General features: G+C 38.3%; 1 protein-coding gene across 1 annotated transcript in view; it reads right to left on the bottom strand.

Annotated features, from left to right (window-relative positions):
* Positions 1 to 13,717, bottom strand: part of TTN (titin) — a 364,996-nt gene that overhangs the window by 200,443 nt on the left and 150,836 nt on the right. The window contains exons 105-113 of the mRNA XM_069616101.1: positions 13,457 to 13,507; positions 13,255 to 13,302; positions 12,157 to 12,228; positions 9,882 to 9,941; positions 7,277 to 7,570; positions 5,418 to 5,501; positions 4,594 to 4,671; positions 4,331 to 4,408; positions 3,320 to 3,400 (exon numbers count right to left, since the gene is read on the bottom strand). Of these exons, the coding sequence (XP_069472202.1) occupies positions 3,320 to 3,400; positions 4,331 to 4,408; positions 4,594 to 4,671; positions 5,418 to 5,501; positions 7,277 to 7,570; positions 9,882 to 9,941; positions 12,157 to 12,228; positions 13,255 to 13,302; positions 13,457 to 13,507 (846 nt within the window). The remainder of the gene's footprint in view (positions 1 to 3,319; positions 3,401 to 4,330; positions 4,409 to 4,593; positions 4,672 to 5,417; positions 5,502 to 7,276; positions 7,571 to 9,881; positions 9,942 to 12,156; positions 12,229 to 13,254; positions 13,303 to 13,456; positions 13,508 to 13,717) is intronic.

Genomic DNA, 13,717 nt, shown 5'->3' with positions numbered 1-13,717 from the left:
GACAGCAAGATGAAAAAGGTTTCATTATTCAGAGATCGGTCTTGCAAAATGCGTAACTTTTCCTAAATGTGGCTTCTACATAAGTACCCTAATTTGATGGGTATTGATGTCCTAGAAGCAATGCTTGGACACTGTGACTAACACAAAATGTATTGAGGACTTGCTTAGTGCCCAGATGACAGACAAAACACGGAGGACAAACATAAAGTATCATAAGGTGCTCCAAAAGGAATGGCTAGTCTGGAATTATCTCATGCCGGTCAACGATGCAGAACAAGGATCATTTATGGAAAACATTTCAGGAAAAATTGAAATGTTGATTTAGTGGAACAAAGGCCATTCAGTTTAAGATATGTTTTCATTAAGGCTTAGATTGAAATGTATGTTAGAATCCCAAATACAGGTCAAAGTTAAATTTGATAGTAATGTTCAATTTGCAAAATTGCCACCATTGTGTACTGTCCCTTCAGGGCAGTGGATAATCACATTGTCTTGAATCTTCCTTCTGAATTTTGATTACTGGCTGCATAATATCATAGTATGTACCCCTGGTTGCAGTGTTGAAAAGTATAAACATGTCTTGTTCTCTTATGTTTGTTTTTAATTACAGAGCACAGTGCAAGCACTAGCCTATTCAAGGCATCTCTTAGCACCATGTTGGTGCTGTACAAATGAATAAATGAATGAATGAACGAAGGCACCTTTATAGGGCAGCACTTCAAACTGAACGGCCCCTTGCTCAGGAAGTTGTATCACAATATTTTTAAGGTGCATTTTCAGTTTCTATCTGAAGGTAAAGTGGTTTGCTTTTGTGTGGATTTCAATGGGAATGTGTTCATAATCTCTGGGTCCCTGACTTGGAAAGAGGTCCCTTCATTTGGAGTTGCAGCCTGTTCTGGGAATGTGGGTTATGTTTGGCTGTCAGGAGGAAGGAGGGTTATCCTGGGGTGGGCGTTTTGTATTTTACTGCATTGAGGCTGCGTGGTTATTCAATGCATGCATTTGATGGTCTACCCCTCCACCAATTCTGTGAGATCGAGATAGAGGGTGTTAGCTTAGTTGCAATAGAGTTCAAGGTACTTCTCGGGAGATGAAAGAAATATGAGATTGGAGGAGGTGAGGACAGCGGTGGGAATCAGTCACCACTCAACAGAACTGAAGGCCCAGTCTAATAGCTGAGTTATGAGTGGCTAGGGGCATTTAAATGTGGGCGTGTGGGTGTATAAAGGTTGTGAAAAAGCTTATAGGATCACTTTAAAACAAAAATGACGTGGATGTACTCTTGCACTCATTCTTTAACCAATCAGGAGGAAATACAAGGGAAACAGGAAGCAACCTGAATATATATGAGTGATAAGCCTTGACTGCGAGTGTCGTGTTTTTGGTGCATTAAAAACAAATACTATCTAGGTAATGAATATGCACTAGTGGGATGTGTTACATCACTGTATCACTAGATACATTTGTGAATCAATCTCTCATGAGAACACAATTTCCTGATTTTAGTCTGCAAGCACATAGTTGATACAGCAATCTAATGAACAGGCCACATGGTCTTGATTGGGAATGTTTTCCGGATTAGTAACCAAGAGCAATAACTATTGTACAGCGAGCTGTTGCTTCCCGGCTAGGTTTGTGCATTGTAAAACCTGATGCATAAAATCCATGCCAGATGATGCAAAGTCCTCTTCCTTGTTGTAAGGAGGGATTTTTACAGCACGATGAAAAAGGTTTTAAAGCCTGTTACATTGGATCCCATACAACTATTGGTCCATTGCCTTAACACACAGGAAAATGAAGACTGGTTGACTGGTTCAGTATTCATGGTGATCAGGGATGAATCGAAAGAGCATGAATTCAGGATAGACACATCTCTGAGCAATGATGCAGAGGAAATCTGAGAAGGTACATTTCAACCGTGATGAGGCAAACTGGGAAGAAGTAATCAACTTTCAAGGGAGCATGGCTATGAACCCAACGTTCCCAGCTTTCATCTCCTGCATGAAAGCCCTCTCCAACACCTACTTCCCTTCCTGTCCTTCCATTTAAAGACTTTCCCAAAGGTAAAATGTCAAAACTGGGAAGGAAGATGGAGGCCCAGGTGCTAGTTTAAATTCAAGAGAATAAATTAGCAGAACTTTCCAACCCATTTATATTGTGCTTATCAATATCTGGCACATACAGCCGACAGCACATGCTGGGAACATTTAAACCAAGTCACTTGATAATGCTGAGAGGAGTATTTCCCGTAAGTGTACATGTTCTCTGTGAAGCTAAATCCTAGTTGCTGTTTAGCATATTTTAATTACAAAAGGGGCCAGTGTGTAGCCAGGGGTCCCATGCATTATCTGATTTGGTGTGGGTCACACATTGTTTTCATGAAGTAAATTACTTGGTTGTAATTTACTTTGTGTACATTACTTCGCATTACTTACATTTTTGTAGTCATTTGTGGGTTAAGGGGAAAAAAGGAGTGGGTAGGGGTTTTGTATGGTGGTGGTAGTGAACGGGAAGAAAGGCATGCGGAACTCCCTTAAATAAATGTGGCTTGGCTTTGACAGTATTTGGCTACTTTACTTGTAGAAGACTATTAGCTGCTTTCAGCCAAGAATGAGAAGCCTGGATATTACAACAAAGCCCTGTTCACTCAATTAACATGGATGTCAAAACACTTCCAAATAATTTAGCTGGTGCACTGCTCGCTAGGTAGTGGGGATTGTCACTTACCAAAAAGCTTTATGGATGCCGGTGGCACCGTCAATTTGATAAAGGTACCCTAATTTGTGTACCAATATGGGGGGTAAGGAGGCCATGCATTTTGGTATGGCCTTCTTTCCAGAACCTTGTCCAGAACTTCTTGTGCAAGAGTTGGTCTTTGTTGGACATTTGATGACATGACGTTGGCCTACGGGTTAGAAGAACAGCCCTGGTCATCAACTATAGGTTAGGTTTGCGTGAATGGGGCTGGCATGCCGTCACATGGCTACTGTTCGTTTATGGAGTAGGGTATAGCCCGCCATACGCCTGCATGTCTTCAGGTACTGCTGGACTAAGATGTTCTACCACATTGCAGGGACACCACTCTCCACCCTACACTTATTACTGTGAAACTGATGTATTCACAAAGCATTTGAAAGTAAACACACACACACACACACACACACACACACACACACACACACACACACGTGTATGTGTGTGTTTGTGTCAGTATTTTATGTGTGTTTATATACACTAGACACACAAATGCTAACATAAAATCATTTGGAAAGAGTACAATGTTTCGGAGTTAAGTATATCACTGTGATTGTAAGCATACCTCTAACTGCTGGGACCTCCTTTCTGCCAACAGAAATGGACACCTTTTCTTCTGATACGCCCCACTGTCGCACATCTTGTACTTTAAAAATAGTATTGAGATTTAGATTTAGTATTTTCAATCTGGGATGTTAATAATGAGATGGATTATGAACGGATAAAGCCCTGGGATTCTCGCTAAATCAGAATGTTGCCAATTGGTTAATCTACAGATTAAACAATGTATGGAGAGTCTATTGCAACATATAAGGTTGCCTTTTAACATAAAGCAGTACTTTAGCTAAAGGCCAGTATGCCTGATCTTTCAAACAGACTCAAAGAATGTGTAGGTTCATTTAGGAGAAATCTAAAAGCAAGTTTCAAGAGAAATATGCAAACGTTTACTTTTTTCACAAACATATAAGAAGTGCATTCTCTGTTCTTAAGTATTGCATAAGAAGTGCCAAAGAAGTGCATTATTTGCATTCCGCAACATTCAAGTGCCACATGTTCAAGTTAAATTGTAGTCACAAATTCTGGAAAGCGTAAGACACATAAAAAGCAAAGGACCAAACAGGTCCAAGTATTCTAAACGTACAGATTAATGAAGCCGATATAAAGACGAAAACAGATAAGACATACAGTGACGTTGATGAAACCATGCATTTATAACGTCATGCTTTTGAAAGAAGACTCAAAGAGCTGTGGGACAACATAACTCAAACACAGATCGGGCAACCGGTCACAAGGAAATGTGGATTTAGTAAGATTAAAGATAACCGTGGGATCCATTTAATATTTGAAACAGTGCCATGGCAATACAAAGAATGTAAGCAGTGTGTTGAAAAAGCACGTCAATAAGAAAAGGCTGAAAGACAGGCATTGACAGCTTCACTTAATGGTTGCAAAGTATTTCTTAACATAAAAGCACAGACAGACATACTCAACGTAAGTGTAAACAATGCTCCTATGCACTGCGCACAATGATTGAAGCTCGAGCAACTATATTTGGTTATAAAATGGACTTCTGTACCTCTCCTTTCTGATACTTCCTCATGTACAAGTGCAGGTCCAGGTTTTCGTGGGAGACCCATTCGTTCAGCTTCTCGAGCTTTAAAATAAGGAATGTTGATGGGATATTGATGCTGAGCCACAAGTGAAATAGCGAGAGTAACACCTTACACATCACAAAGGTCATCGCACACTTTTGGTTTTCCCAGACAAGGAAGAGAAGTAAAAGAAAAGACATTTGAACATAAAATGTATTCATCGAAAGGATGTGAAAGGGACATTTACCTTGTGCCCGAATGAATTCTTCCTCTTGTCGGCTGGCATAGGCTCGCTCAAACTGTTCATCTACCGGTCTCCGGGTGACTGCAAGAATTTAACGAAACATTTACAAAGTGCGTTTTTACTTTTAAACTCAAGAACTATTGTGAATAACACATCACTTAGTGTTCTTAGACAGCAGCCGTATCTTTATTATGCATTCCTACTTGAATTTACTTTCAATATACAAATGAAATCACTGAAGTGTATTGAATGCTTTCTAGAAACCTGCATTTCCGCTCAGTTTGAAGTATTGCGTAAAGTTATTCAATAAACACAATATCAGGATACCCGGTTACACTTGTCAACAAGGCTTTGAACAAAACATTGACATACAGATGTCTGGTGCTCATGCACACATTGGTTAATGTAAGCGCAATTCAAAATAATTAACATGGTGTATGGGTATGTGGAAAGAAATTGTAACATTTACCATAAAGTGACAAAAAATGATTACACCAACATTCAAATAAGAAACATGTCATACTGGCCATTCCACAACAAACAAGTGGTAGGAGGACATACTTAATGAAAGATGAGGAAGAACTCAGGGTTATGTGACAATATGAAGCAGAAGCAGAATTCAGGGGAAATGTCTTTACAAACAACGTTTAAAAGAAGTACACATGCAGTGTCCTTTCTTTTTCATTGGTGTGAATGACAAAGAATAGCAAAGTATCGTTCGAGACACAGATTCAGTTGACAACAAAAAAATGCAGTTAACGCAACAAAGCATGGATGGATCTAAACATGGCAACACTCATCTTGCAAAGCTGGCATATGTGCTGTACCTGATGGTTCTGAAATCTCTCCCCTTGTGGGCTCAATAGCTGGCAGTCTCCTCTCTGCCTCTCCTTCCCCATCAACTTCATAGGCTTTAATAAGAATATGAATGTTATCAACTCAAAAGATCAAATGCCACAAAAAGAGTTAGGAAATGACATTCGTACTTTACTAGCGAATGCTCTGTTCATTTGACAACATTGCAAAAAAGGGTCTTGTCTATCCACTACGCGAGGAATAAAGAGCCAGGGGCATTGGAAAGTGAATAGGTAACTTCACAACAGACATGCCTCTACCTAAATCTTTAGCAGAGCAGCCAAAAATAAACATCATTTTCTGTGTTTACAGTTCGATATTTTCAATAGAGGTATGGGGAGATACATTTCATTTTAAATCTGATGTCATTGCAATACTACCTAGAATTGTCACAGATATAGCTGAAGCAGTGTTGGGGGTCACAGCAACAACCTTAAAATTGATTATGCTTATGCTTCCTTGTGATTGAGCTATCACTATATGTCAATTGGTACCAACTGGCTGCAACCAGGTGGGGAAAACTGTAACACCTGAACAGCTTAAGTAATTGTATAGAGAAAGGATTCTCCAACTACAGTGCACTCAGTAGTACTTGACCATTGAAGAATGTTAGTCATATTATCATGAAAGCATGGTTTATTGTTGATGTAGTGTAATGGTGACATACCCAAACCAACATATTATACAGTTGTGCACACTATTGTAATTAACAAAGCTTTTCATGGTAATATGACTTGGGTTCCATTCGTCAATGGTACTGCATACTACTGAGCGCACTGTAGTTGGGGAATCCTTTCTCTATTCCTATAATTCTCCTTTGCACACATGTAGTCATATTCCTCTTAACAAATTATGGATCCTTACGACTCACAAAACAACTCTCATATCATAAATGTACATTTTCTGGCCATAAGAGTAATAGAAAAGAAATCCTGTGTACTTTGTACTTTCATTAAGAAGAAACATCGCACAGTTTATATGGTATCACATGCTACCACTGAGCAAGCACAACATGAGTAGTGTCAGAGGAATAGTGTTTGATCATTGATGTTTTGTGATTTTCCTAATTTATGTATTGGCCAAAACACTTAATGGAAAATGTAAATAAAGATTACAGGCAGTAGCCTAACAAGGATGTTGCACAATGTTGTGGGAAAATGCCAGACCATTTGTTTTGTTATAATGATAAGAAGAAAAGGACATAATATACAATCACAGGTTGAGTGACGTTGGCTTTGCCTGAAAGGACGAACGTGCACAACAAATAATAACAAATAATAACACACTAAACACTGTATAGCTGTGTCTCTTAAGCGTAACTTAACCGAGAAAGCTCATTATGTATTTTGTAGAGGTAGTGCTGAACGTCGACACTCATATAAGTACAATGAGATATTTTATGTTTCCTTCCTATCATTTTGCACGTGTTTATTTCGAATATGTGTCACTTCTGTGCTGGTTTCCATCTGATTAAGAATTTGGAGCTTTTGAAAGCTAATTCATTTTCCATCATAGCATAATGCTGTTAGTTAATCCATAAAAGGTATACACATTCTAAACCTTGTGTGATTTCTTATAAACTGGACTTACAGGGGTGACGCATTTATTTTACAGAAAATGTTAACTGCAGTGCTCGAAGATGAAGTGAGGGATGCCAGGAATACGTGCAGAGCTTACCTGAGGTAAGACAGAATTGTGCAAACTACAAAGACATTATGCAAGCTACAAAGAGATACACTCCACTGCTGTGACTCTCGCTGTACAATGTTACAATTAAACATTTAACATAAAAGAACAGTGACCATGTACCAAGTAAAGGTTCAAAATCTACCTTCTTCTTCATAAAATGATTCCCTGTCTCCATAAGTTTCTTCTGCATAATATTCCTCTGTTTTTTCATAAACGTGTTCTTCGTAATGTTCTTCTTTCTTGCCATAAACGTGTTCTTCATAAATTGCTTCCCGTTTACCATATATTTCTTCTTCTCTGTGGGCAATTTCTATTTGTCCATAGGTGACTTCTTCTTCGTAAACAGGTGTCTCTTCAGGGTATTGTTCTTCGTAAATGTGTTCCTTTTTGGTTACAACAGCTACTTCCACTTTAGACTTCCTTGACACCGGAGGAACTTGAAAAATATTCACTCACATTAATATGGGCACCTGTTAAGGCACTTGCACACTTAAGATGGAAAGGGATTTTATCATGCTACTTTAAAATGCTTTTCTTAGTAGTTCAAAATGTCTTTAGGTCTGCATGATTATATTAATGTTAAATAGGCACATTGCTCCAATAATATCAATCTCTCCATTTGCGCCATGCGGGTTGGTGTTATCCAGGATGTATGATGCAATAAGTACAAAGGTAAAAGATAGACAAGCCATTCTGCGCACAGGTTGTTGTTGCAAAGATGTAATTAAGATCTGATTTTCAGTTGAAAGAATGTAATAAGAATTTTCAAGAAGCACTGACAGACAACATGTAATACAATGGAACATGGACTGTTTTGACGTCAACCTACACTGATCGCAGAAATGTAACTTTTTCTCCCACTTATAGGTGCAGTCGTTTTCCCAAGGGATGTTATAAGAACAATACCACAATTCACTGGAAGTGGGCCATAAGTGTCCACTTGCTCATATGCCCCTTGCATGCAGCTTAATAAAGGCGTGATGGTGGGTGACACCTATAGTGAAGATCCTCTGCTGTTCCTAAACACATTGAGTTACCAATAGATCTTCCATTCGCAAGCCCAACCCATTCGCAAGCCCAACTCATTCTCCCGTTATTTGACACTCATGAGCTGTTACTGAAAAGTCGCAAGATGATTATGCATCTGCTCATGATGAACTGAATGTTCCTGTCCCAAATCTGTTCTAATACACTATGTCTTAGTATAATATTTGATATTAGAAAACCTGTGCATGTGAATAACTTCTTCTTGGGCCTCAAACCCTATCCTGAAGTCCTGGCCCTCATGCAGGCTTTAGTCTAATCCCCTATCTGCTATTGGTTCATCTTGAGTCCCTGCTTCACTCACATCCAGCCCCACCACTAGTTTGTCTTACTATCACCCCTGCAGTGATTTGCCTTCTGTTTATCTGTTCATGGAATTCCTTTCACTCACGATGTGGTTAAATAATCTCAGCTATGTTAAAATTAAGAACCTTAGCAACGTGATTATTGTAGGAAAAATGCACTTTTTGGTTTGAACACATTTTAAGAGTAATCATTAATTCTGATTAATATATCATTTGGGACACCCAGTGGGTCTGTACTTATGTATTTTACATGGTTGCTATATTTTATTATATTCTAAAAGAAAAGCATGAATACAAAACAGATTACACATAAAACATATATGACATTAATTAAATTGATAACAGCAAACATCTAAAGAGTTATTGTTGATGTATACATTTGTGACGCCACAGAACATACATTGAAGACAGACTGTTAACAAGAGAAAAAGATTCCAGGTTCAAAGCAATGAAAGAAATTAGCAGCAATACATTATATCCACGAATGGTGCTGAAAGAGGTTGTGAATTATGCCATTAAGGAGCATGGTTATTTTCATATTTAATGGCCAATAAGATGCATCTTTAAGTAGGGTTAAAAGGCATTTTGGAAGTGATATGACTTAAGACTGACAGATGGAGTTATAAGCACATGAGCCAGAAAGAGAATGAGTTCTAGAAAACAATATGAAACAAATGTAGTATGAAATAGACAATTTAAAACATTTCCCCAGGAAATTGAAGAAGACAAGAAGGCAGTCCTGTTTTGTCATGGTGTTGGCTCTTCTTTGGAGAGGGGTGTGTATATATGTGTGTGAAACAATGAACAATCAAATGCTTTCAGAGCTTTGCAATATTAAGCAGTTCTGGTTAGCATCTGTACTTACAAATAAAACAATAGGGTGATGTTTATCCACTTTTTATCTGCTATAGGATGCATGCAATACCAACTTTTCTTGAGCAATCCCCAAGGGTAAATGCTGCTTCTTCTACTGTATTCCCATCAGTTTGATTGAAACATATCTTGAAGCTAACTAAAGTACACGCCACACCACACTCGTTCACTTGACTTGAAAACAGGGATGTGACTATAAAGCAGATACAAATACTTGTAAATTAGTATTGCAGGTATATACATTTCCATTTATATACACAAGGGAACACACAAACTACAAAGGGTAATGGTTAGTCTTTAGTGGGTGTATCCTATTTTCCAGATGGTACTCAGTGGGGTGATATTCTTCATATTCCAGCCCTACGTACCCACCTATCCTCTCCCTCATTGTGTCATGTTAACCAAGAGCACACTATTTGAATGCACCATTAACTCAGGATTAGTCAACATTAAAGATGGTCATTGTTGGTGTGAAGTGTTTCAAGGACTTCTGAGTGGAGCTTCATTTTTACATTAGCTATTTACCTTTTTCTTGAACTGCTTTCTCTGCAAATGGAGCTGCTGGTTTCTTTGCAACATCTGAAACTGCACAATGAATGGATTTAGATTTCAAACACAACACAGTGCATACGTGCAAACATTCTGAGAGTAATGTATAATATATCTAAAAGATTCTACAAATGAAAAGGAGTTTGCTGCAGCAGAAAGTAGCTACAATTGACGAAAATCCAATAGCACCTCGAACACACAAAAAGTCAAGAGACAATTGGCATGATTTACAAAAGTGTTTTTCAATTGGCATATCACATTGAAAAAAACACTTTGTAAATCAGGCCCGATACGGTTATGCTACCTCTATTTCTTCATTACAGGCACACCACAAGACCGGGACATTTATTCATAGTACTTCAACTGACACAACATAGTACTTCAACGGACACAATAGTTTGTACATGACAATCTAGGAATATGTATGGTGGTGTTTCAGTTGTTTCTCTGCTTGCCATTAATGCATGAGTACAAATGCTTTTGCACCTCAAAGCTCTTTCCTGTGGGAATTACACTTGCATGAGCTAGGCTAGAAAGAGAAAGATTCTTGACAACAATATGAAACACATTGAATGTGAAAACGACACCCTAAACATATACAATGGAAATGGAAGAAGACTAGCAAGCAGTCTTGTTTTGTCATGACTTTGATTCTCATTTGGATAGCATTAGGTATACATCGGTGAAATGAAAAAAATCAACAATTGTAAGCTTTCAGAGCTTTGCAGCATCAAGCATTTCTGGTTACCATTGCTACTTAAAAATCAACATGAGGTTGATGTTTACCCACTGTTTATCTGCTATAGGGTGTATGCAATTCGAACTATCATTGAGTATTAGTCAGTGGTAAATGATGCTTCTTCCACTGTATGTACATTTCATGTCAGCTAGCTGTACATTTTGATTAAAGTCCATGCCCCATCACACCTGTTAAGCCCACTTGAAAACAGGGTTATGACTACAAGGTAGATACCCATAAGGGACAAGAATTGTTGCAGGCAAGTACCCATCTCTATATAGTTTAAACAGTTAACATGTGTCGTCATGATATTTTAGAATGTAATACCTCTCTGAAAAATGCTCCAGAGCCAAATTGTTGGAAGTTTTGCTGTGAATATTTTAATTCCCAAGTTTGCTTCCTTTTTGCTTGTTTCCTGCTAAATGTCTCCAGATAACCTACCTTGTAACTGGTGTGTGCACAGATTTAGTCAATGGGCCTCATTCCGAGTAGGGCGGTAAGGGATACCGGGCACCAGTAAGGAGACCAGTGCTGGTAATCCCTTACCGCCCTACTACGTGGTCCCTTAGCGGGTCCCTTCCTTAATGCCAGGTCTGACCTGTTGTTAAGGACGGGACCCGTTAAGAGACTTCAGAGCTAATAACGGTACTGCAAATTGCGGTACCGTTATTAGCTACTTCCCCATTCCATTGAGCACTATGGGGGCTCAATTGGGAATGAGGAATGTTTTTTTCAATGGGGATTTACCGGTCCCGCAAAGGTCGGACTACACAGGTAAGTCCCCATTGAACGCGACTGATCCCGGTACCGTTATTGGAGGCAGTCATGGCGCAAATAGCACCATGACTGCCTCCAATCTCGGAATGAGGCCCAATGTGTTTGGTTCAATGCACATTGTGGATAAATGTGCTTATTGAGATATATTTCATTCCAACCAATACCCCAAAGGTATTTCTACAAAAAACGAATTGCACTATTTTGTAGTGTTGTTGTCATATCGAGTGATTGTTCACTTTTTTGTAATCATGGTTCTTGGGGAGAGCAAACCTTTAAGGAGATTGCCAAAATCCACACATGCTTTATACAAATGACTTTTTAGCATTACGGATAATCTCTTCGATGAGAAAATGCAGCACTTTCAGGTTGGGCCAATTTGTTCATGGCTTGGTAATTAGGCCCCAATGTGTTTTCTTGAAAAAACACTTACTTTCTAATCAGAAAAAATAACCCTTCATATGCTAACATTTAAATGACAAAATACATCAACAAATGCTACAGGGCCATCATTACAGCTGTAACCACTCACAATTGTCAGACACAAGAGACTCATGCCAAATTAAAAGTTAGGGCGACACTAGAAAAATGTGCTTAGCCACCAACATGAACTATGATAAAATGTGATAATCTTTGAGAAATCCCTTCACCAAAAACATCAACCACAGATACAGACAAACACAATCAACACACAATTTCATACATTGTCTTTGGATTTCCCTAATTTAATTACAGTACCTTTGACAGAGGGTGCTTCCTCCTTAGCCGAGGGAATGCCTTTAGGCACTTTCTTAACAAGAGGTTTGGACACTTTAAAAAGATGTAATAAGAATATAGTCAAATGTTGTGTCAGACCTTTGCCTCAAGCAAAAGATTAAGAAAGATTTTGAAGATTTTATTCATGAGACAAACCACAGTAACACAGAGGGACAAACCAACATTTATGAGTAATCAAATACCAACAGATAGGAGAATCACCAGTTAGCACCACACAAAGCATGTAAAAGAAAATGTTATCCATTATGTATTTTCACTGAACAGTAAAAGTGGTCACATCTGAAGTTATTTATTATGTTACCAGCTACTGTGGCATGAAGACGTGCTTAACAACATGATATAAAGGAAGAAGCAAGGAGAGGAAAATTAAAGACCTAGTTACTAAAGGTTGGGCTGACGTGATTTATCCATTTCAGCGTGTTATTTTTCAAAAGGGTATGAGACTAAGCTGTTTAATAATAATAGATAGGAATATATTAACTCCAAATATCAGAGTGAATGAAAATAATTTAATGTGGAAAAGGTTAATTATTTGTAAGCAAGCCAAGTTACCCTCACTTAGCTGACAAGATAAACAACATATTTCCAAAACTGTTAGGACCTTTTTTTAAACGGAGAAGCCCCATTGCAAATTTCTTTGTAAATCAGGCCCCTGATCTTAGCTTAGAGGTCAATTGTATTGTAATTGAGCAACATATGTATATCTATTTCATATGTTACGTAGCAAGGGTGCTCATTAAAAACAAAATGAAAGCATGTTGTTAAGGACCCATCAGAAATGCAAAGCACCCACTTGTGAATGTATGACTTTCATGAGTTCTTTCATTAAAATGTTCTATTGTGTTAACCTTACTATACATAAAATGGTGTTAAAAGCATTGCATTAGTTTTCAGCTGAATTTGTTAGCTCGAAGTTAAGTAGAATAAAGGAAGCTGGTTACATGACTATATTTGTCACTGGAAGACAAGTGGCTCTATTTTAGTATATGAGGGAAACACCCAAGTCCAAACAATCTAAATAGGTTTTAGACCTCTCTATGCCAATGTTAGTTCTTGTACCTTTCTTTGGCTTTTTCTCTTCTGGTACTGGTACAGGTTGAGTGATTTCTTAGAAAAATAAATAATACGGTTTTTGTCAAATTTACTTGGGTTTCTGATCAGACCCTGTCTAATTTGTGAGTGAAATGGAAGAATGCAATGGTAGTATATTTGATTTTCAGCTTTTACATCTATGTAACAAATCTATGTCATTCAACCTTACCTTCAATTAGGTCTTCTTCAGCAGGATATGGAATCCTAGTGTCAGGAACATCTGGGGAATTAAATAAGGATCTTAATTAGGCATATGATCAAGGTATTTGAGATCGTTAACATGGAATCATCACACGTTAACGTGTATACATTCAAGTCCTCAATTCCTCCAACAGACCAACCAGAACCCACCTCTCCAATCAGATCTGTGTACCCACGTTCAAAAGATTGAAAGTGGGGTGTGGTGTGGGGTCCACTTTCCAGAACCTCG

This window comes from Ambystoma mexicanum, chromosome 9 (assembly GCF_040938575.1).
Source record: "Ambystoma mexicanum isolate Mex_15411 chromosome 9, UKY_AmexF1_1, whole genome shotgun sequence".
Taxonomy (NCBI): Eukaryota; Metazoa; Chordata; class Amphibia; order Caudata; family Ambystomatidae; genus Ambystoma; species Ambystoma mexicanum.
Note: the sequence above shows the minus strand (reverse complement) of the source record. Positions and strands in the feature narration are given on the sequence as shown.